The 25,365-nt window shown below is 41.7% G+C and overlaps 1 protein-coding gene across 1 annotated transcript in view; it reads left to right on the top strand.

Annotated features, from left to right (window-relative positions):
• Window positions 1-14,394, top strand: part of LOC118368474 (zinc finger protein OZF-like) — a 48,181-nt gene extending 33,787 nt beyond the window's left edge. The window contains exon 5 of the mRNA XM_052496963.1: window positions 14,232-14,394. Coding sequence (XP_052352923.1) covers window positions 14,232-14,278 — 47 coding nt within the window. The 3' untranslated portion in view covers window positions 14,279-14,394. The remainder of the gene's footprint in view (window positions 1-14,231) is intronic.
• The last annotated feature ends 10,971 nt before the right edge of the window (window positions 14,395-25,365 follow it).

Below are 25,365 nucleotides of genomic sequence, written 5' to 3'. Positions count from 1 at the left end.
CATCTGGAATCATGTAGTAACCCAAAAAAAGTGTAAAGGTACTTTAAGTGTAAAAGTATTTTATACTTGAGATTCTTCAAAATAGCCACCCTTTAACCTTGATGACAGCTTTGCACACTCTTGGCATTCTCTCAACCAGCTTCACCCGGGTTGCTTTTCCTTCACTCTGTGGTCCGACTCATCCCAAATCATCTCAATTTGGTTGAGGTCGGGGGATTGTGGAGGCCTGGTCATCTGATGCAGCACTCCATCACTCACCTTCTTGTTAAAATAGCCCGTACACAGCCTGCAGGTGTGTTGGGTCATTGTCCTGTTGAAAAACAAATGATAGCCCCTCGAAGCCCAAACCAGATGGGATGGCGTATCGCTGCAGAATGCTGTGGTAGCCATGCTGGTTAAGTGTGCCTTGAATTCTAAATAAATCAGTGTCAGCAGCAAAGCACCCCCACACCAAAACACCTCCTCCATGCTTTACACAGCGTTGTACGAGATCTTCAGTTTCTTGGCAATTTCTCACATGGAAATGCCTTAATTTCTCAGAACAAGAATAGACTGACGAGTTTCAGAAGAAATAAATAATTTTTATCTGGCCATTTTGAGCCTGTAATCAAACCCACAAATGCTGATGCTCCAGATACCCAACTAGTCTAAAGACCAGTTTCATTGCTTCTGTAATCAGAACAACAGTTTTCAGCTGTGCTAACATAATTGCAAAAGGGTTTTCTAATGATCAATTAGCCTTTTAAAATGATATACTTGGATTAGCTAACACAACGTGCCATTGGAATACAAGAGTGATGGTTGCAGATAATTGGCCTCTGTACGCTTAGATATTCCATTAAAAATCATCCGTTTCCAGCTACAATAGTCATTTACCACATTAACAATATCTATACTGTATTTCTGATCAATTTGATGTTATTTGTATGGACAAAATGCTGTTTTTCTTTAAAAAATAAGGACATTTCTAAGTGACCCCAAACTTTTCAACAGTTGTGTGTGCCTAGTAGGTGTTCTAAAACTTTTGACCGGGAGTGAGTGTGTATGTACAGTGCCTTGCAAAAGTATTCATCCCCTTTGGCATTTTTCCTATTTTGTTGCATTGCAAACTGTAATTTAAATGGATTTTTATTTGGATTTCATGTAATGGACATACAGAAAATAGGCCAAATTGGTAAAGTGAAATTTAAAAAATTACTTGTTTCAAAAATTTCAAAAAAATAAAACCGAAGTGTTAAAATTGAGCTTTTTGGCCATCAAGGAAATGCTATGTCTGGCGCAAACCCAACACCTCTCATCACCCCGAGAACAACATGGGGATGTTTTTCCATCGGCAGGGACTGTGAAACTGGTTAGAATTGAAGGAATGATGATAGCACTAAATACAGGGAAACCTGTTTCAGTCTTCCAGAGATTTGAGACTGTGATGGAGGTTCACCTTCCAGCAGGACAATGACTCTAAGCATACTGCTGAAGCAACACTCGAGTGGTTTAAGGGGAAACACTTAAATGTCTTGGAATGGCCTAGTCAAAGCCCAGACCTCAATCCAATTGAGAATCTGTGGTATGACTTAAAGATTGCTGTACACAGCAGAACCCATCCAACTTGAAGGAGTTGGAGCAGTTTTGCCTTGAAGAATGGGCAAACATCCCAGCGGCTAGATGTGCCAAGCTTATAGAGACATACCACAAGAGTTTGTTTTACTCACTGCTTTAGCACACTCTGCTAACCCTGATGTCCTTGCCGTGTCTGAATCCTGGCTCAGGAAGGTCACCAAAAATTCTGAGATTTCCATACCCAACTATAACATTTTCCATCAAGATAGAAACGCCAAAGGGGGAGGAGTTGCAGTCTACTGCAGAGATAGCCTGCAAAGTAATGTCATACTTTCCAGGTCCATAGCCAAACAGTTCGAACTACTAATTTGAAAAATTACTCTCTCCAGAAATAAGTCTCACTGTTGCCACCGGCTACCGACCCCCCTCAGCTCCCAGCTGTGCTCTGGACACCATTTGTGAATTGATCGCCCCCCATCTAGCTTCAGAGTTTGTTCTGTTAGGTGACCTAAACTGGGATATGCTTAACACCCCGGCAGTCCTACAATCTAAGCTAGATGCCCTCAATCTCACACAAATCATCATGTAACCCACCAGGTACAACCCTAAATCTGTAAACAAGGGTACCCTCATAGATGTCATCCTGACCAACTGGCCCTCCAAATACACCTCCGCTGTCTTCAACCAGGATCTCAGCGATCACTGCCTCATTGCCTGTATCCGCTACGGAGCCGCAGTCAAACGACCACCCCTCATCACTGTCAAACGCTCCCTAAAACACTTCTGTGAGCAGGCCTTTCTAATCGACCTGGCCCGGGTATCCTGGAAGGACATTGACCTCATCCCGTCAGTTGAGGATGCCTGGCCATTCTTTAAAAGTAACTTCCTCACCATTTTAGATAAGCATGCTCCGTTCAAAAATGCAGAACTAAGAACAGATATAGCCCTTGGTTCACTCCAGACCTGACTGCCCTCGACCAGCACAAAAACATCCTGTGGCGGACTGCAATAGCATCGAATAGTCCCCACGATATGCAACCGTTCAGGGAAGTCAGGAACCAATACACGCAGTCAGTCAGGAAAGCTAAGGCCAGCTTCTTCAGGCAGAAGTTTGCATCCTGTAGCTCCAACTCCAAAAAGTTCTGGAACACTGAAGTCCATGGAGAACAAGAGCACCTCCTCCCAGCTGCCCACTGCACTGAGGCTAGGTAACATGGTCACCACGGATAAACCCATGATTATTGAAAACTTCAAGCATTTCTCAACGGCTGGCAATGCCTTCCGCCTGGCTACTCCAACCTCTGCCAACAGCTCCGCCCCCCCGCAGCTACTCACCCAAGCCTCTCCAGGTTCTCCTTTACCCAAATCCAGATAGCAGATGTTCTGAAAGAGCTGCAAAACCTGGATCCGTACAAATCAGCTGGGCTTGACAATCTGGACCCTCGATTTCTGAAACTATCCGCCGCCATTGTTGAAACCCATATTACCAGCCTGTTCAACCTCTCTTTCATATCGTCTGAGATCCCCAAGGATTGGAAAGCTGCCGCAGTCATCCCCCTCTTCAAAGGGGGAGACACCCTGGACCCAAACTGTTACAGACCTATATCCATCCTGCCCTGCCTATCTAAGGTCTTCGAAAGCCAAGTCAACAAACAGGTCACTGACCATCTCGAATCCCACAGTACCTTCTCCGCTGTGCAATCTGGTTTCCGAGCCGGTCACGGGTGCACCTCAGCCATGCTCAAGGTACTAAACGATATCATAACCGCCATTGATAAAAGACAGTACTGTGCAGCCGTCTTCATCGACCTTGCCAAGGCTTTCGACTCTGTCAATCACCATATTCTTATCGGCAGACTCAGTAGCCCCGGTTTTTCGGATGACTACCTTGCCTGTTTCACCAATTACTTTGCAGACAGAGTTCAGTGTGTCAAATCGGAGGGCATGCTGTCCGGTCCTCTGGCAGTCTCTATGGGGGTGCCACAGGGTTCAATTCTCGGGCCGACTCTTTTCTCCGTATATATCAATGATGTTTCTCTTGCTGCGGGCGATTCCCTGATCCTCCTCTACGCAGACGCACCATTCTATATACGTCCGGCCCGTCCTTGGACACTGCTATCTAACCTCCAAACGAGCTTCAATGCCATACAACACTCCTTCCGTGGCCTCCAACTGCTCTTAAACGCTAGTAAAACCAAATGCATGCTTTTCAACCGTTCGCTGCCTGCACCCGCACGCCTGACCAGCATCACCGCCCTGGATCTCCAATCGAAAATCAAATCAAGAGTCTGCTTTCTATTCCGCAACAAAGCCTCTTTCACTCACGCCGCCAAACTTACCCAAGTAAAACTGACTATCCTACCGATCCTCGACTTTGGCGATGTCATCTACAAAATTGCTTCCAACACTACTCAGCAAACTGGATGCAGTTTATCACAGTGCCATCCGTTTTGTCACTAAAGCACCTTATTCCACCCACCACTGCGACCTGTATGCTCTAGTCGGCTGGCCCTCGCTACATATTCGTCGCCAGACCCACTGGCTCCAGGTCATCTACAAGTCCATGCTAGGTAAAGCTCCGCCTTATCTCAGTTCACTGGTCACGATGGCAACACCCACCCGTAACACGCGCTCCTGCAGGTGTATCTCACTGATCATCCCTAAAGCCTTTCGTTCCAGTTCTCTGCTGGCTGTGACTGGAACGAATTGCAAAAATCGCTGAAGTTGGAGACTTATCTCCCTCACCAACTTCAAACATCTGCTATCTGTGCAGCTAACCGATCGCTGCCGCTGTACATAGTCTATCGGTAAATAGCCCACCCATTTTTACCTACCTCATCCCCATACTGTTTTTATTCATTTTATTTTCTGCTCTTTTGCACACCAATATCTCTACCTGTACATGACCATCTGATCATTTATCACTCCAGTGTTAATCTGCAAAATTGTAATTATTTGCCTGCCTCCTCATGCCTTTTGTACACAATGTATATAGACTCCTTTTTTCTACTGTATTATTGACTTAATTGTTTACTCCATGTGTAACTCTGTCTGTTCACACTGCTATGCTTTCTTGGCCAGGTCGCAGTTGCAAATGAGAACTTGTTCTCAACTAAGCCTACCTGGTTAAATAAAGATGAAATTAAAAAATTAAAAATTAAAAAGACTTGCAGCTTTAATCCTGCAAAAGGTGGCCCTCCAAAGTATTGACTTTGGGGGGTAAATAGTTATGCACGCTCAAGTTCTGTTTTTTTTGTCTTATTTCTTGTTTGTTTCACAAAAATGTATATTTTGCATCTTCAAAGTGGTAGGCATGTTGTGTAAATCAGACGATACAAACCCCCTAAAAATCTATTTTAATTCCAGGTCGTAAGGCAACAAAATAGGAAAAATGTCAAGGGGGGTGAATACGTTCGCAAGCCACTGTGTATATATATATATATATATATTGTAAAAAGGATCTATATGTTTACAGCAGCCCTCTCCACAAATATTAGACTACAAAAAAAAAAAAATCTAACTCAGTTCGGTTGTCATTAAACTACAGCCCTCTCCCATCCATCACTCCCACACTGAAACATCATCGGTGGGCTCAAACTCAGAAATGTGTGAGATTTGTGTGCGTTTCCATCAAAATATTCTGTCCTAAGAAAGTCCCAAATCCTTGATACAAAATATAGATTCACTAATCTGTGTCCTCAAATTCAGCATCATGGAGAAGTTGGTGGAATTTCAGCTTAATTGCACACTTTTTCTTGTAAGGTAACCGCTTGAGGTGAGGGAGAAGGCTCATGAAAAACATCTCATCCTCATTGTCTCCCTGTCCAGCTGTTTGCCAGGAATCTTTCCATGTCATCTCATGCAAGTTGTTGTCCAAAGGTGGTGACATCTTGGTATCAACCACACTTCCATCTAGATCAATCAGGACATCAGAGTTACTAGTTGTGTCATCTTTTCCATCCTCAAACTCCTCTGTGCTATTGTTGCCGCCAGTGCCTCTACCTCGCTGTATGTATGGGATCAGAAATGCCATTAATTCACTGTATCGCCATTTTTTGAGGGCCTTCCCTTTGCCACCACGAATCCGATCTGCTTTCACTTTCCTCGTAAACACATCCCTCAGATTTCTCCATTTCTTTCGGGCATCTTCCTCTGGAACAAAAGAAGTACATGCAAGTTACCATCTGACAGTAATCGGTTTTATACTTTTCTTTATGGCTATAACAGTGTAATAAATGGTTTATGACATGGTCATTTTGATGAGCTGTGTTCAGACACATTTAGTCTTCCAATTTTGTTAACCCCCTAGTCTACATATTTGGTTAGTTGAAACACAAGACTGAGTCTATTGTTTGGCTCAATGGAAACACGCCACTTCGGCCTAGTTTGGTATAGGCTCAAGCTGAGGGATGGTGTAGGTATAACGCTCAAATTCTAGGCGCCATTCTGCTTTCTCCCTTACACTTCCAGTACCGCGTGTTAATGTTCAGATTCCCCTACAGAAGACGCGTTTGTCCAATGATTTATGTGTAATGGAATAGTCATGATCAAGGGCTAGTATAGGTTTAACCACTCTCCCCCCCCCAAAAAAAAATCAGAGCCATGGATGCGTTAAGGTCCCCATTCTCTGAAGTGTACAGTTACGCAGTCAGTGGATAAAAAAAGATGTGCACTACCATAGTCAAGAATCACTCAAATGTTGACATATTTAACTCCAATTTTGACATATTGCCAACATTAGAGTTAAATCCAAATCAACTTATCACAAGCGCTGAATACAACAGATGTAGACTTCACAGTGAAATGCTTACTTAAGAGCCCTTTCCCAACAATGCAGTTAAAGAGTAAACATTTTATTTTTTGAAGTAGTAACAATAAAATAGAGGCAATATACAAGGACTTAATGTGCAGGGGTACGAGGTAGTTGAGGTAATATGTACATTTAGGTAGGGATAAAGTGACTAGGCAATCAGGATAGATAGTAAACAGAGTAGCAGCAGCACACACTGTGTACAAAACATTAAAGACACCTGCTCTATTCATGACATGAATAGAGGTAAATGCTATGATCCCTTATTGCTGTCACTTGTTAAATCCATGTCAATCAGTGTAGATTAAGGGGAGGAGACAGGTAAAATATTATTTTTAAAGCCTTGAGACATGGATTGTGCATGTGTGCCATTCAGAGGGTGGCTGGGCAAGACAAAACATTGAAGTGCCTTTGAGCGGGGTATGGTGGGTGGTAGGTGCACCGGTTTGTAACAAGAACTGCAACACTGTTGGGTTTTTCACGCTTAGTTTCCTGTGTGTATCAAGAATGGTCCACCCCCCAAATGACATCCAGCCAACTTGACACAACTGTGGGAATCATTGGAGTAATATGGGCCAGTTCCCCGTGGCATCCAAAAAACTGACTCAGAATTCAAACGTTGCACAGCTGATAACCATAGCCTATCGAATGATATAAATCATGATATTTACATGTATAAATGTAATGCATTTTTGCTCCATTCATTGTTTACATATGATGGTGAGCTAATGAGCTAGCTAGCTAACAAGTAAACAAATCGTGACACATTGCCACAATGCATGTTAACTAGCTACTCTCCACGGTATATTGACATAGGCACGCAGCATACCATTTAATACAATATAACTAACTAAACCATTTAAATTAACAGAACAGAGGAACAGTTGCAAAAATGTTTTACAAACAACTGAAACTAACCAGGCAAAACAGTAGCTAGCTATACCTGGAGATTACCCTCGATGGCGAGGCCGGTCTGAATGTTGTTTGCAATCTATTCAATAGTCTGATGTCATACTTAATAACTAACTAGAACATTGACAAGTTAAACTCGTGCTTGCGCTAGCTATCTAACGTTAGTTAGCCAAAATGTATGCTAACGTTGTTAGCGAATCAGATCATACCTTTCAGTCCCAATTGTTTACCCACAGCCTTCCATGCGTCTAATTTTTTTACCGGGTCTCTATATGAAGTCAAAGTTGAGTTGTATAATTCTGGGTAGTCAGAAACCGCTGATATGAGCCTTTCAGCAGCCATCCCAAGACTAGTTACCTAGGTAGCCAGACCCAAAGATGTTCTATTATATTGACAAGATAGTCGAGTGACCTCTCTAAAACTGGAAATACATTTCGTCAAATATAGAAGAGGCCCAATCAGATGGGAACATTCTAGCCAATGAGAGGACAGATACGCGTGTGAATAACAGGCACAACTCGATTTATTTAGATGGCGAACGTGCGTCCACTTATACCATACATTCTTAATTAACAACCTAACAATTCCGAACTTCTATTGATCAAATAAACCTCACATAACAAATTAGCGATTACATTTTTTGTTGTCTAAATTCGACACTCTCTGAAACCACATTTCCATCCACTGTTTTTATGTGAGTAAAGTCATAATTAATAAAACGAATAATAATAACGACAGCTGTGTTTGAAGGAAGTGTTGGTACAATTGTATATGCTGACAGATAATTTGTTCATTCGACATGGTGGAATCTTTTTGTGTCTAAAATTAATTATGAAGGAATTGGCTGTGGAAACGCCTCTATGAGCAAATATTGATATAATAACCATCATCTGGAAGTAAACTTGGAGTCAGGCGATGGAATTATCCATAAACACATGGACCTCCCACTATGACTTGGGAAAGCACGCAGTTTATAAGGCTACAGATGAAATAAATTATGATGAACTTCACAGGCTAGTGAAAGTGCAAGGTGATGATGAGCTTGATGCGCCTTTCCAATAAATATTGAGGGTCTTATTCTGGTGACATGATGATCAATGCTTGACTGCCATTTGAAAAATTAAAATAATATCTCTCTTTTGTCTATACTAATCATATCATGTATTGGCTATACACGCACTGTAAACCTAACTGCAAAATGTTGTCTATGGCGCATGTGCCAATACCAGAGTGGGCACAATCACTATATAACACAACATTTTTTGTGAGAAAACCATCGTTAGAGTTGAAAATGCGATGGAAACCAACATGGGAATATAACCGCAAAATACATTTTCATGTGCACTACGTCATCACGCACATACTTTAATCCGCAACAAATCAATTTGATGGAAACACATCTCTAGTGGGAAAATGTACATATTTTATTTATGCACATTTTAGAATAGTCGCATGAAAATCTTTCGCGATTGGAAGCAAACCTATCTCGTGACTTCCATGGTGCGGCAGGTAGCTTAGTGGTTAGAGCGTTGGGATTCTTTGAAGAATTTATGGGGTTTCCCACAAAAGGTTCTTCGAATAACTTTTAGGGGTTCCCCAAGTTTCAATTTGAAGAACCCCTAAAGGACACTCCAGGAACCTTTTCGTTATTCGTTAGTATTTTATATTATTATATAAATTATTTCGATACATATTCAGAACCAAACATCAACCCAATTTACCTTTTTAACTGTTGTTGCATTCAAACTTTGCACCACCATTTTCAGTTGCAATTGCGAAGTTCCCCGAAGAACTCCAGCAACAATGGGGGTTGCTCGATGAACCCCACCTCCTAAGAAGTTCTTTGAAGAACCCATTCGGACTGTTTTTCATTGCCAAGAACCCTAAGGTTCTTCGATGATCTTTGAGGATCTTAGAAGAACTCCAGTTGAACCCCTAATTTTTAGACTGGAGTTGTCGTAGGCTGTGATGCAGTCCGACAGTATGTTCTCGTTGGTGCTCCTGTAGAACACTGTGAGGGCCCTCTGGGACAGGCCGAATTTCTTCAGCATCCTGCGGTTGAAGAGTCGGTATTGTGCCTTCTTCACTACTGTGTCTGTAGTGAACATCCTGGTCACTGTATGTTTTTAATCCTTCAAAATAAGAGTCCTGTCGGGTGTATTTAGCAATATGAATAGTTAAGGCTGATAGAAAATATTATTATATCCAAATTCACAGAGGATACACACCCATGTTCGTCCATGCTATTATTCTGGCCCTTCATTTAGAACAATGTGTTATTCAGCTCCCAGGCCAGGCATAGCTGCGGGAAGTAAGGGTGCTGCAGCACCCCCTGAAAAAATCTGAATTAAAAAAATAAAAAATAAATCCATTATTGCACATGTCCTGTATTAGCAGATTGATCTAGCTGTCTAGAGGTGTGCCACAGGCCAATTTATTTTATCTGCTGCAGGCCCAAACATATTACTGAAGCTATGGATGAAGGTTACACAATTCTCCAAACAGGTTCTGCAGTGGAGGAGCCAGCTCCATCAATACCTGAGAATAAGTAAACACCTTCACAACTACAAAATCCCCTAGTACATTTTAGTAGACTCTCTTAGCCAGAGCGACTTACAGAAGTGAAGCTGGTGAGAGTGAGTGGACGATGGTGAAGAACAGTGGAGTAAAAAGGGCTAAAGTTGGAAATTAACAGCAGTTTATGGTTGGAGTGTGATTCGTGACGAAGGATGTTTTTTTGAGGGGCCTGACGAATTGGGAAAAGTGGAATGATGTGATGTGGAAAGCTATGATTTCAGAGTAGTGCACCAGTAAAAGGTGTCATCTCCTGCATCTCATTGGACATATAGGCTGTGTTGTTTAGAATAACATGCCAGGGGTGGTAGACGCACATTGCTTGACCAGAATGATAGGCGTTTCTCCTTCTTTCTGTCTATCGGTTTCACTGTCGTTTGATGAAATGTTTCTCCCAACTCATTGAAAACTTGGGTATGTGAGATATGCAGTGAGACTGTATGTACAGAAGCCGCCGAAGTGTTACAATTGTAAAACGTTTGGACACCAGGTAAGTGTTTGTCAAAGGAATAAATGTCATCGTTGAATAGTCAGATGAAGCGCATTGCTGTAATTTTTATGGGAATCACATTACCGGAGTGCCCTTTGTCGTGACTTTCATCAATCTGATGACTGTTATTTATTCAGTCCACTATGTTTAATTGTTACCCGATTAAATGAATCATGTAACAATTAACTTATTTGGAATTTGGGGCACCACGGAATAAGTTGTTTAATGAGTTACCATCTCCTGAATTAAACTCAAGAAGATGTGTGCATATATATATGTATATATATATATGTATGTATATATATATATATATATGTATGTATGTATGTATGTTATATCAGTTATATATCGATAAGTCACTTATTAATCATTACCTCATATCAGTCTCATTCTGAACATTGCAGACCTCTTGAAATTGCAAGACCCCAGCCTTTTCTGATTATTGAGTACTACACAAATTGAGTTAATTATTTATTTACCAACGAAATAATAACACAGAATACACATACACACTGACATGAGACAAATGTCCCTAGTGGACTGACAAGATATGACTGCTTGTTACACAGATGGAGAGGGGGTGGGAGAAAAGAGAGCTAGAGAAAGGGACATTTATGGGTAAGAAAGTAACGAATGTATTTACATGGTGAATGCCTTCATTCGTCATCTATCTCAGCCAGAACCAAGCCCTGTCGGAAGGTTGTTTCAGTGGGCTCTCTCGTGGGTGTAAGGCTCTGATTGTCCACCAGAGGTCACAATGTCCTTATTTGTCTGTGGCTTCAATGATTCACCAGTGAATGTCTGAGATGAGGTTCTTGCCTCTTCTCTTCCTTGGGTAGATAGCCAAAGTTCTAGGACCACTTTTACATGCACAGCTGCAGACTGTCAATGTTAAAGTCTAGTCTTTATCTTCTTCACCTCGTGCTGAGATTCAAAGTTCTACGTTTCCAACCATTTCAACGTGTAGCCACAACTCCACGCTTTCTGGTCTGAGAGTTTCAACCATTTTTAACATTTAGCTCACGCTTCACGTCTGCTGGTCTGGTATGATAATTCTTAGCGAGTCCTTTTAAGCACTGACACGCTCTTCTGACCTCATTCGGGCCGTGGCTTAGTTAATGTGCAGCGGACATGAAAACTATCTCTTTAGAAAACTAAAATCACATTCCTATCTTAACAGACATAGTTTAATCGTTCTTCATATTTCCTACACAACATAAAGGATGTAAACCTGATATGCACAGTGTGAAAGCTCTTCAAGTTACAGTATTTCCGTGATACAGTTTTCAATAACATCATAAAATGAAAAGCAATATGACATGATTATTCTTTAGATTCCCACTGACCATTCTTAATATTTGTATTTTAGAAATATTGTTCCAAAGTTCCCTCTTTGGACGTTAGAGTTTTTGAGCGGCAAAATGTCTCTGTAACAAAGACATTCCAATCTTGATACTAGAGACCAAAAGGAGTCATCTGCTGCATACAATTTGCGATTGGCGTGAGGTGTCATAAAACCGTCCCAGCCACCCCTCTCCTGTGGGAGAGAGGGCGGTCTGGCTATCTGTCAGTCATTTGCCAAGCTGATCTGAGGCCTTGGATCCTTGACCATCCAGCAGGTCTCCTATTTGGAGGCAGTGAAAATAGCTATGGAGTGAGTCGAGATAAGATGGTATTGGATGTTCCACAGCCTACAGTGAATGCCGTTCAGGAGAAGGATCCCGACACACTAACAGTGAAGATGGTGGACTTTGTTGTGTTTATAGCGCAAGTGATAAACTGCGCTAGTCAAACTGATAAAACATCTAAGAAGCTAGACATCATTGTGAAGGCGGCAAAAAGATTTCTGGATCTCCAGGACGTTACAGCCAAAATGATTTCTGAATGAAGAGGTTCCTGAGCCTGTGTACGGATCTGAATAGACATTTCAATTCAACTTAATGTGTACAGTTTTTAATTTGGTTTACTTTTTAAAATTAGAAGAATATTTTAGCACCTTTCCCTTCTCCCTATTGCGTTAACGTTTATCAGTTTTCACCCCATCCTCTGAGTGGCGGAATATACCTTTAAAGTTGTTTGCGGACCACTATAATACCATAGAAGAAGAATAATTAACTAATTCCTCTCACCTGTGCCTTGCAAGACTCTGCCCGGGACTCTGATAAACCTATATATGGCAGAGCCAAGAGTTCAGGTAGGTTGGGTCCTGTCAGTTGGGAGAGCTAAGTGTTACATTTAAATGTTATGTCCTCTTTCGTTGGTTTAATCTTGTTAAATGTTTTTAGATGTTTAGGTTTTAAAATGTGCATCAGATCACTAGCAAATGTCTCAGCTTCAAAACGTTAGTGATCAATTTAGTGATACCTGAACCCTGCCCATACCCTATGTAACGATATTCGTCGTCGGAAGATGAGGAATCATCGGACCAAAGCGCAGCATGCTAAGTGGTCATGCTCTCTTTATTAAAACTGAACACTATAACAAAAATAACAATGAGAATAACCGAAACAGTCCTGTAAGGTGCAAACACTAAACAGAAATTAACTACCCACAAAAACCCAGTGGGAAAAAGCTACCAACAGTGGGGAGAACAAGTATTTGAAACACTGCCGATTTTGCAGGTTTTCCTACTTACAAAGCATGTAGAGGTCTGTAATTGATCCTCCCCTCAATATGGTGCAGTCGTCCTGTCCCCTTTGCAGAAAAGCATCTCCAAAGAATGATGTTTCCACCTCCATGCTTCACAGTTGGGATGTTGTTCTTGGGGTTGTACTCATCCTTCTTTCTCCAAACAGAGTGGAGTTTAGACCAAAAACCTCTATTTTTGTCTCATCAGACCACATGACCTTCTCCCATTCCTCCTCTGGTTCATCCAGATGGTCATTGGCAAATTTCAGACGGGCCTGGACATGCGCTGGCTTGAGCAGGGGGACCTTGCATGCGCTGCAGGATTTTAATCCATGACGGCGTAGTGTGTTACTAATGGTTTTCTTTGAAACTGTGGTCCCAGCTCTCTTCAGGTCATTGACCAGGTCCTGCCGTGTAGTTCTGGGCTGATCCCTCACCTTCCTTGTGATCATTGATGCCCCACGAGGTGAGATCTTGCATGGAGCCCCAGACCGAGGGTGATTGACCGCCATCTTGAACTTCTTCCATCTTCTAATAATTGCACCAACAGTTGTTGCCTTCTCACCAAGCTACTTGCCTATTCTCCTGTAGACCATCCCAGCCTTGTGCATGTCTACAATTGTATCCCTGATGTCCTTACACAGCTCCCTGGTCTTGGCCATTGTGGAGAGGTTGGCGTCTGTTTGAGTGTGTGGACAGGTGTCTTTTATACAGCTAACGAGTTCAAACAGGTGTAGTTAATACAGGTAATGAGTGGAGAACAGGAGGGCTTCTTAAGAAAAACTAACAGGTCTGTGAGAGCCGGAATTCTTACTGGTTGGTAGGTGATCAAGTCTGGAACCAACAGGAATGAAAAGCAAATTAATTACCCCAAAATAATAAGACTGCTGATTTTCTGGATTTTTGTTAACCAAATAGCTACCTGAACTATCTGCATTGACCCCCTTTTACACAACTCTTTTGACTCATCACATACGCTGCTGCTACTGTTATCTATCATATTATCTATCCTGTTGCCTAGTCACTTATATGTACATATCTACCACAATTACCTCGTACCCCTCCACATCGACTCTGTACTGGAACCCCAGCCAGGTTATCGTTACTCATTGTATTTATTCCTCTTTATTGTTTTCTATAATATTTCACATTTTCTCTGCATTGTTGGGAAGGGCCCTTAAGTATGCGTTTCAATGTTAGTCTACAACTGTTGTTTACGAAAGCATGTGACAAATAACATTTGATTTGACCATGATGTAGTGCATTACGAAGGATGCCACGGGCGCTGGAGTCTGCCGTCCCAATGATGTACTGGCACACTGCTGCTGCCTTCTGAACTCTCTTCACTGGACCGTTTAAAGCTAGAAGAAGTGGCTGGAGCTCCTGAGGAACTTCCTGGGTGTCCCACACATGCCCATACTGACCTGGGATGAGTCAGTATGGGCACGTTTTTGTCCATGTCCACTATATGTGTACAGACTCACAATTACCAAAACAAATTTAAAAAAGAACAGCTTACCTGTGAAATAAATGTATTCGGGTTGTGAAATAAATTAAGCTTAACAGCACAATGACATAATTGACAAATGCTTAGAAAACATCAGTATTTAAAGCCCCCGTGCATTATTTCTGATTTCATTTTAAATGGTCACTGTATGTCTCATAAATTACTGTTTATTTCATGAAAATAACTCCAAATATATTTCATATCATTTATTTTCATGAGCATCCTTTTGCCATTGAAATGCTCATTAATCAGATCAGATTGTGATGTCATGCTATAGGCCAAAAACCAAATTCCACCTGAACAAAAAGGTCTTACACTGAAAGTGCATTATCATAATTTTCCCAATTTAAGAGTGTAATTTCAACTTCATAGTGTGGAAATATCATGAACTGCACTACCCCTTTAAAGACAAGGAGATCTACTGATCTTCCAGGCACTTCTCCCTCCCTCCACTGCGTATTGTAAAGAGGAAAGCTCAGGCCTATGGTTGTAGAGGGGCTGCTGCCTGGGCACCTCTGTCCTGCCCAGGCAGGTTTCAGACTCACGTGGGGTATAGTCAGCTGTGGTAGGCAGATCCATCCACCGCTGAGCACCTTTCTCCACCCTTCGCATTTCTACCCAAAGGAATTTGAATGAGTAAAACCTTGCCATTGACATAGAGGTTGAGGTTGTATTTTTTGGGGTTCAAGTCTTGAGCTTTGCTTGTGTGCATGGTTGCTGCTGAAGCTTTCGTCCACTTATCTGGTCCACGAGGGAAAAACTCTTGAAGGTTCTTCTGGTACTCTGAATTGTTGTCCATGATGATGCAATCATGGTTCCGTGGATCACGCCGATGTACCTGTTTGGCCATTCCTGCAACATGTAAAGTCAAGGCAATATGATGTCAACTCAGCAAAAAAAGAAACATCCTCTCACTGTCAACTGTGTTTACTTATAGCAAACTTAACATGTGTAAATATTTGTATGAACATAACAAGATTCAACAACTGAGACATAAACTGAACAAGTGCCACAGACATGTAACTAACAGAAATTGAATAATGTGTCCCTGAACAAAGGCTGGGTCAAAATCAAAAGTAACAGTCAATATCTGCTGTGGCCACCAGCTGCATTAAGTACTGCAGTGCATTTCCTCCTCATGGACTGCACCAGATTTGCCAGTTCTTGCTGTGAGATGTTACCCTACTCTTCCAAGGCATCTGCAAGTTCCCGGACATTTCTGGGGGGAATGGCCCTAGCCTCCACCCTCCGATCCAACAGGTCCCAGGCGTGCTCAATGGGATTGAGATCCGGGGTCTTTCGCTGGTCATGGCAGAACACTGACATTCCTGTCTTGCAGGAAATCACGCGCTGGAGGGTCATGTCAGGATGAGCCTGCAGGAAGGGTACCACATGAGGGAGGAGGATGTCTTCCATGTAACGCACAGCATTGAGATTGCCTGCAATGACAACAAGCTCAGTCCGATGATGCTGTGACACACCGCCTCAGACCATGATGGACCCTCCACCTCCAAATCCATCCCACTCCAGAGTACAGGACTCGTCAGTGAAGAGCACTTTTGAAAGTCCTGTCAGGTCCAGCGACGGTGGGTTTGTGCCCATAGGCGACGTTGTTCCCGGTGATGTCTGGTGAGGACCTGCCTTACAACAGGCCTACAAGCCCTCAGTCCAGCCACTCTCAGCCTATTGTGGACAGTCTGAGCACTGATGGAGGGATTGTGCATTCCTGGTGTAACTCGGGCAGTTGTTGTTGCCATCCAGTACCTGTTCAGCAAGTCTGATGTTCGGATGTACCGATCCTGTGCAGGTGTTGTTACACATGGTCTGCCACTGCGAGGGCCATCAGCTGTCCGTCCTGTCCCCCTGTAGTGCTGTCTTAAGCGTCTCACAGTACGGACATTGCAATTTATTGCCCTGGCCACATCTGCAGTCCTCATGCCTCCTTGCAGCATGCCTTGCAGATGAGCAAGGACCCTGGGCATCTTTCTTCTGGTGTTTTTCAGAGTCAGTTGAAAGACCTCTTTAGTGTCCTAAGTTTTAATAACTGTGACATTAATTGACTACTGTCTGTAAGCTGTTAGTGTCTTAATGACCGTTCCACAGGTGCAGGTTCATTAATTGTCTATGGTTCATTGAACAAGCATGGGAAACAGAGTTTAAACCCTTTACAATGAAGATCTGTGAAGTTATTTGGATTGTTATTAATTATCTTTGAAAGACAGGGTCCTGTTTATTTTTTTGTTGAGCTTAGATCAATAACCAATGTAGAAAATAATTTGTTTCAGAAGAATATGTAGTGAGAGAAAGGATGTACCAGAAAATAGCTCCTGTTCAAAGTTGTTCTCTGTGTGCAAGGCATGACCTCCAGCACGGGAGTTGAGGCTATCCTGAAGACAAGGAGGTTGAGGGGTTTCAATGTGCTTGACTGCTATGGTGTTGGCAGTCTGATTCAAACCCCCAGGCTCATCAGGACTGAGTGGCACAGTGGTCTAAGTCACTGCATGTCAGTCTGAGGTGTCACTACAGTCCCTGGTTCGAATCCAGGATGCATCACATCCGTCCATGATTGGGAGCCCCGTAGGGCGGTGTACATTTGGCCCAGTGTCATCCAGGTTTCACCGGGTTAGGCCGTAATTGTAAATAAGAATTTGTTAACTGACTTGCCAAGTTAAATAAAGGTTAAATAAAAAAACCTGCAGCAGGAATGTCAAGTGAAAATGGAGATCACTGGTATAAAATCGTGAATAAAAATTCTGGTGATCCACATAATAAAAACTAACTTAAAACACCAACTTTTGTGCATTGTATGCTAAACTGTATTTGTTTGAGGTGTAAAACTGACTGGAGAATCAACATGAAATATTAGGATAGGTTATGTCTCCTCGCCTATAGTATACTGGAAGAGGTGTCTCAGCCATAATGCTCTGAAGCGCCCTCTGCTTCTCAGTCTGCTCGTGCAGATCTTGGTAGCTGCAGAAATCCTCCTCGCACATGGCTCGTCCTTGACTTGATCTGTGGCGCTGGCCGAACCATGCAGAGACCGCAGCTGCGACTTATTCTGGGACTGGTTTGGAATCGGTTGACTCACGATCCACTAAGCTGTGGTCTTGGTTAGCTTCTTTAGCAGAAACTCACCCCAGTGGCAGCTCTTTGAATGGTCCTTCCAATAGTAGCGGTGTGTAGGTAAAACCACTGGGTAAGCCAAGCCCCCCTCCCCAAAAAAGCCATATTACAACCTACATTGTATGTGTTGTGATAATTGCGTTGTTTGCTGTTAATTCATATGCCTTGCGACCGTGATATATAGGCCTAAAGGCCGAGACAATAAGAAGACAGTGGCAGAATAAATTCAACCACCTTTTTGTTTTATCACAAAACCGGATAGCAACCTCTGTCCTGTGAAGTCCAGCATATTGCCTGTAACAGACAGTTAGTGGCTTGTGAAAGTATTCACCCCCTTGACATTTTTCCTACAGTTGAAGTCAGAAGTTTTACATACACTTAGATTGGAGTCATTAAAACTAGTTTTTCAACCCATCCACAAATGTCTTGTTAACAAACTAGTTTTGGCAAGTCAGTTAGGACATCTACTTTGTGCATGACACAAGTAATTTTTTCAACAATTGTTTACAGACAGATTATTTCACTCATGATTCATTGTATCACAATTCCAGTGGGTCAGAAGTTTACATATACAAAGTTGACTGTGCCTTTAAACAGCTTGGAAAATTCCAGAAAATTATGTCATGGCTTTAGAAGCTTCTGATAGGTTAATTTACATAATTTGAGTCAATTGGAGGTGTACGTGTGGATGTACTTCAAGGCCTACCTTCAAACTCAGTGCCTCTTTGCTTGACATCATGGGAAAATCCAAAGAAATTAGCCAAGACTCCAGAATAAATGTGTAGACCCCCACATGTCTGGTTCATCCTTGGAAACAATTTCCAAATGCCTAAAGGTACCACATTCATCTGTACAAACAATAGCACACAAGTATAAACACCATGGGACCACGCAGCCGTCATACCGCTCAGGAAGGAGACGCATTCTGTCTCCTAGAGATTAATGTATTTTGGTGCGAAAAGTGCAAATCAATCCCAGAACAACAGCAAAGGACCTTGTGAAGATGTTGGAGGAAACATGTACAAAAGTATCTATATCCACATAACCTGAAAGGCCGCTCAGCAAGGACGAAGACACTGCTCGAAAATCAGTTTGCCACTGCACATGGGGACAAAGATCGTACTTTTTGGAGAAATGTCCTCTGATGAAACAAAAATAGAACTGTTTGGCCATAATGACCATTGTTATGTTTGGAGGAAAAAGGGGGAGGCTTGCAAGCCGAAGAACACCATCCCAACTGTGAAGCATGTGGGTCACAGCATCATGTTGTGGGGGTGTTTTGCTGCAGGAGGGACTGGTGCACTTAACAAAATAGATGGCATCATGAGGTAGGAAAATTATGTGGATAATTTGAAGCAGCATTTCAAGACATCAGTCAGGAAGTTAAAGCTTGGTCGCAAATGGGTCTTCCAAATGGATAATGACCCCAAGCATACTTCCAAAGTTGTGGCAAAATGGCTTAAGGACAACAAAGTCTAGGTATTGGAGTGGCCATCACAAAGCCCTGACCTCAATCCTATAAAGAAATTGTGGGCAGAAATGAAAAAGAGTGTGCGAGCAAGGAGGCCTACAAACCTGACTCAGTTACACCAGCTCTGTCAGGAGGAATGGGACAAAATTCACCCAACTTATTGTGGGAAACTTGTGGAAGGCTACCCAAAATGTTTGACCCAATTTAAACAATTTAAAGACAATGCTACCAAATACTAATTGAGTGTATAAACTTTTGACCCTCTGGGAATGTGATGACAGAAATTAAAGCTGAAATAAATCACTCTACTATTATTCTGACATATCATATTCTTAAAATAAAGTGGTGATCCTAACTGACCTAAGACAGGACATTTTTACTATGATTAAATGTCAGAAATGGTGAAAAACTGAGTAAGTGTATTTGGCTATTTAAACTTCTGACATCAACTGTATTTTGTTGCCTTGGATTTTTTGAGGGTTTGTATCATTTGATTTACACAACATGAAGATGCAATTGTTTAATTTATTGTGAAACAAACAAGAAATAAGACAAAAGACAGAACTTGAGCGTGCATAACTATTCACCCCACCCCAAGTCATTACTTTGTTAGAGCCACCTTTTACAGGAATTACAGCTGCAAGTTTCTTGGGGTATGTCTCTATAAGCTTGGTACATCTCGCCGCTGGGATTTTTGCCCATTCTTCAAGGCAATGCTGCTCCAGCTCCTTCAAGGAGGATGGGGTTTGCTGGTGTACAGCAATCTTTAAGTCACACCACAGATTCCACCACAGATTCTCAATTTGATTGAGGTCTGGGATTTGGCCATTCCAATACATTTAAATGTTTCCCCTTAAACCACTCGTGTTGCTTTAGCAGTATGCTTAGGGTTATTGTCCTGTCAAATCTCTGGAAGACTGAAACTGGTTTCCCTCAAGAATTTCCCTGTATTTAGCGCTATCATCATTCCTTCAATTCTAACCAGTTTCCCAGTCCCTGCCAATGAAAAACGTCCCCACAGCATGATGCTGCCACCACCATGCTTCACTGTGGGATGTTGTTCTCGGGGTGATGAGAGGTGTTGGGTTTGCGACAGACATAGCGTTTTCCTTGATGGCCAGAGTATGTTCTTTAAGCAATGTTTTTTTTCTGGCCACTTCCATAAAGCCCAGTTCTGTGGAGTTTTTGGCTTAAAGTGGTCCTATGGGCAGATACTTCCATCTCCGCTCTGGATCTTTGCAGTTCCTTCAGGGTTATCTTTGGTCTCTTTTTTGCCTCTCTGATTAATGCCCTCCTTGCCTGGTCTGTGCGTTTTGGTGGGCGGCCCTCTCTTGGCAGGTTTGTTGTGGTGCCATATTCTTATTCTTTCCATTTTTTAACAATGGATTTAATGGTGCTCCAAGGGATGTTCAAAGTTTCAGATATGTTTAATAACCCAACCCTGATCTGTACTTTTCCACAACTTTGTCCCTGACCTGTTTGGAGAGCTCCTTGGTCTTCATGGTGCCGCTTACTTGGTGGTGTGCCTTGCTTAGTGGTGTTGCAGACTCTGGGGCCTTTCAGAACAGGTGTGTGTATATATACTGAGATCATGTGACCCTCAGATTGCATACAGGTGGACTTTATTTAACAAATTGTGTGACTTCTGATGGTAATTGGTTGCACCAGATCTTATTTAGGGGCGTCATAGCAAAGGGGGTGAATACATACTGTATGCACGCACCACTTTTCCGTTTTTTAGAATTTTCTTAAACAAGTTTTTCTTTCTTTTTTTCACTTCACCAATTTGGACTATTTTGTGTATGTCCATTACATGAAATCCAAATAAAAATCTATTTAAATTACAGGTTGTAATGCAACAAAATAGGAAAAACGCCATAGGGAAGATTACTTTTGGAAGGCACTGTACATGACCTACAGCATGGTTAAGCAAGTTCATGTTTCCGACATTTTTGGACCACTAAACAACTTTTGATTTAGAACCACAGAGAGTTACTTCATGTCGCAAAGAAAACATGAGCTGCCTCCACTATTCCAGCACCATTTCAACATCATCAAATCACCTCTGCTTAGTCTAATACAGGAACAACTATAATATACCAAAAACAATTTAATCCAATCAACATAAGCTAAATATGGTTGTGCTTGTCCAAGGTTCTGATTTCTGTTTGTGTGCGCATGCGTAGCTACATGTAGCTAGCTAGCCACCGGAGGACAACAACACAACGAGATGCAACAATTCAAGTTGTTTCCAATAATGACGTATGCTCTCAAAGCGATTTGATAGGAGAGATGCCAAATTCAAGCTGGCTTCCCTTTACACTTTTTTTCCCCCTTTCGCCAGGACCATTCACAGTTGAGCTCACTCAGTTTAGCTCAAAGCTAATTGGCAATTAAAAAAAAAATGTGTCAAGGGAGAACAAAATGCTCACTGGCTTCCCTTGCATTTAATGCCTGGTGGAAAAATGTCATACTCCTTTGGACCAGACAGTATCAGATAGATGGCCTACACGTATAGAGACAGACGGGCACTGTTTCGCTCGCTCGGATGCCTTCTCCTGTGAGATACATTCAGCCTCTTGCAAATTGAAATAAAAATTATGAAAAAAAGAGACAAAAGATCAAACATTTTATGTATTTACATTTGGTTAAAACAATTGGGAAGCCTGGCTTCCCTTGGTGTCCATGAATACGCACCACTGCCTCCCTGCCTCCTGTAGAGGCTTCCTTGAGACAGTTGTAAACATTGGTCCTGTCCTTTTTAAAGAAATCCAAGAGCCCCCCCCCTCTTGGTGACTAGGGAGGGTAAAGGCGCCTTTAGCAGTCAATGGGGTAGGTTGGGAATTTGTAATGCAGGGAGCATAGAGGGAGTTCTCAGGAGCCTCTGCTCTCAGCAGCATCCTGGGTGAAGGATTAATTTGACTGATTTGTTCCCTGTGCTCTTCGGCTTGGTACTTGGTGCCATAGGGCCAGAGCAGTGGAGACTGCTGAGGGGATAACATAAATAAATTGTGTGCAATTCAAAGCCTCACATTGCTGTGTTCATGTTGCTGAGAAGTACATAAAATACAATAACAGGGATGATAGGGCTACTGTATCTTCAGACTGCTAACCAGCCCACTTAAATGATTGGTATAGGATACACGATTCAAACCTCAAATGCTTCAAACATTCCAAACCATAAAAAGCAGAAAATACTGACTTACCTGCATATTTTGTTGTCTGTCCACTTACCCAATGTTGTAGTTGACACAATTCAGGAAGAACCAACACCTCCAATGCTGCTAACATTTATGAGCTGCTGACCACATGTTGTCATGGCAGCTGACAGTTTGCCAGGGAGTTTTTGTTGCTGTCTGTGAATGTAGCAACAATGTAACAAGAACCAACATATTTTATGCTTACACAAAACTCAGAAGATTTTGTTCGAAGTCTTTTTTATTGACAGTCACTAATTTAAAATGGCACACTTGTATTGCTCTCTGTTTGCTTTTTACATGTTGTCAATACTTTTTGATCAATCTCCATTTCATCCAACCAAGTTATTTTGCAATATAATGATTATTCATAAACCTATCATCTCATCATGATTTCTATGAAACACATTTTTAACTGTTTCGGACTAGACTACAATTTTCGCTTCAATCTAACTTTGAGAATTGGAGTGTGTATCTCGACATGCACCGTTGAGACTAATTATAGGCTTAATTACATGTAGGCATATTTAGCTCTCAAACATAGCTTGCATTTTTGTTGGAACTCTATCATTCAAACTCTTAGATAAATAGATCTACGTGTGACTTCAATAGTGTTTTAGCATTTGAAAAGGTACTATCTGGAATGTGATTGACCAAACGTGATTGAGCACAGGGAGACAAAACATATTCAAGTGTCAGAATTCAAGTATAAATAAAAGCAATGCAACATCCAGAGGTCTTAACGGACAATTATCTTTGTGATTGGGTGAATAAGGATATTAGAAACTCTGCCAGCGACTTGGACATTAGTTTTATGAGAACCTTTGAAATACAGTCAATACGTTTCCCATGACAATATAATGTATAAAACACATTGAAATCAAGATATGTAACAGTTGAAGTCTGAGGTTTATATACACCTTAGCCAATTACATTTAAACTAAGTTTTCCACAATTCTTGACATTTAATCCTAGTAAAAAATCCCTGTCTTTTTATTTTATTTGACCTTTTATTTAACTAGGCAAGTCAGTTAAAGAACAAATTCGTATTTTCAATGACAGCCTAGGAACAGTGGGTTAACTGCCTGTTCAGGGGCAGAACGACCCTTGTACCTTGTCAGCTCGGGATTTGAACTTGCAACCTTTCGGTTACTAGTCCAACTCTAACCACTAGGCTAAGACCCTGCTGCCCCGTGTTAAGTCAGTTAGGATCACCACTTTATTATAAGAACGTGAAATGTCAGAATAATAGGAGAGAATTACTTATTTCTTTCATCACATTCCCAGAGGGTCAGAAGTTTACATACACTCAATTAGTATTTGGTAGCATTGCCTTTAAAATGGTTTAATGTTTTGGGTAGCCTTCCACAATAAGTTGGGTGAATTTTGGCCCATTCCTCCTGACAGAACTGGTGTAACTGAGTCAGGTTTGAAGGATCCTTGCTTGCACATGCTTTTTCAGTTCTGCCCACAAATGTTCTATAGGATTGAGGTCAGGGCTTTGTGATGGCCACTCCAATACCTTGACTTTGTTGTCCTTAAGCCATTTTGCCACAACTTTGGAAGTATGCTTAGGGTCATTGTCCATTTGGAAGACCCATTTGCGATCAAGCTTTAACTTCCTGACTGATGTCTTGAGATGTTGCTCCAATATATTCACATACTTTTCCTACCTCATGATGCCATCTATTTTGTGATGTGCACCAGTCCCTCCTGCAGCAAAGCACCCCCACAACATGCTGCCACCCCCGTGCTTCACGGTTGGGATGGTGTTCTTCGGCTTGCAAGCCTCCCCCTTTTTCCTCCAAACATAATGATGGTCATTATGGTTAAACAGTTCTATTTTTGTTTCATCAGACCAGAGGACATTTCTCCAAAAAGTACGATCTTTGTCCCCATGTGCAGCTGCAAACCGTAGTCTGTCTTTTTTTATGGCGGTTTGGGAGCAGTAGCTTCTTCCTTGCCGAGCGGCCGTTTCATGTTGTGTCGGTATAGGACTCGTTTTACTGTGGATACTGATACTTTTGTAGCTGTTTCCTCCAGCATCTTCACAAGGTCCTCTGCTGGTGTTCTGGGATTGATTTGCACTTTTCGCACCAAAGTACGTTCATCTCTGAGAGAACGTGTCTCCTTCCTGAGCGGTATGACAACTGCGTGGTCCCATGGTGTTTATACATGCGTACTATTGTTTGTACAGATGAGCGTGGTACCAGGCGTTTGGAAATTGCTCCCAAGGATGAACCAGACTTGTGGAGGTCTACAAATTTTTTTCTGAAGTCTTGGCTGATTTTTATTGGTTTTCCCATGATGTCAAGCAAAGAGGCACTGAGTTTGAAGGTAGGCCTTGAAATACAACCACAGGTACACCTCCGATTGACTCAAATGATGTCAATTAGCCTATAAGAAGCTTCTAAAGCCATGACATCATTTTCAGGAATTTTTCAAGCTGTTTAAAGGCACAGTCAACTTGGTGTATGTAAACATCTGACCCACTGGAATTGTGATACTGTGAATCATAAGTGAAATAATCTGTCTGTAAACAATTGTTGGAAAAATGACTTGTGTCATGCACAAAGTAGATGTCCTAACCAACTTGCCAAAACTATAGTTTGTTAACAAGAAATTTGTAGAGTGGTTGAAGAATGAGTTTTAATGACTCCAACCTAAGTGTACGTAAACATCCGACTTCAACTGCATATTTTAAAGATGCACATCAATACTGCCCTTAAGGCACAATAATTACTACTGTACCATTATGTAATACAGTAATCTACACTACCTTTCCAAAGTTTGGGGTCACTTAGAAATGTCCTTGTTGTTGAAAGAAAAGCAATTTTTTGTCCATTTAAAATAACATCAAATTGATCAGAAATACAGTGTAGACATTGTTAATGTTGTAAATCACTATTGTAGCTGGCTGATTTTGAATGGAATATCGACATAGACGTACAGAGGCACATTTTCAGCAACCATCACTCCTGTGTTGTATTGGCACGTTGTGTTAGCTAATCCAAGTTGATCATTTTAAAAGGCTAATTGATCATTAGAAAACCCTTTTGCAATTATGTTAGCACAGCTGAAAACTGTTGTTATCAT

The sequence above is a fragment of the Oncorhynchus keta genome, chromosome 35 (genome assembly GCF_023373465.1).
Source record: "Oncorhynchus keta strain PuntledgeMale-10-30-2019 chromosome 35, Oket_V2, whole genome shotgun sequence".
Lineage (NCBI taxonomy): Eukaryota > Metazoa > Chordata > Actinopteri > Salmoniformes > Salmonidae > Oncorhynchus > Oncorhynchus keta.
The sequence above is the reverse complement of the archived record's forward strand: the minus strand, read 5'-3'. Positions and strand labels throughout refer to the sequence as shown.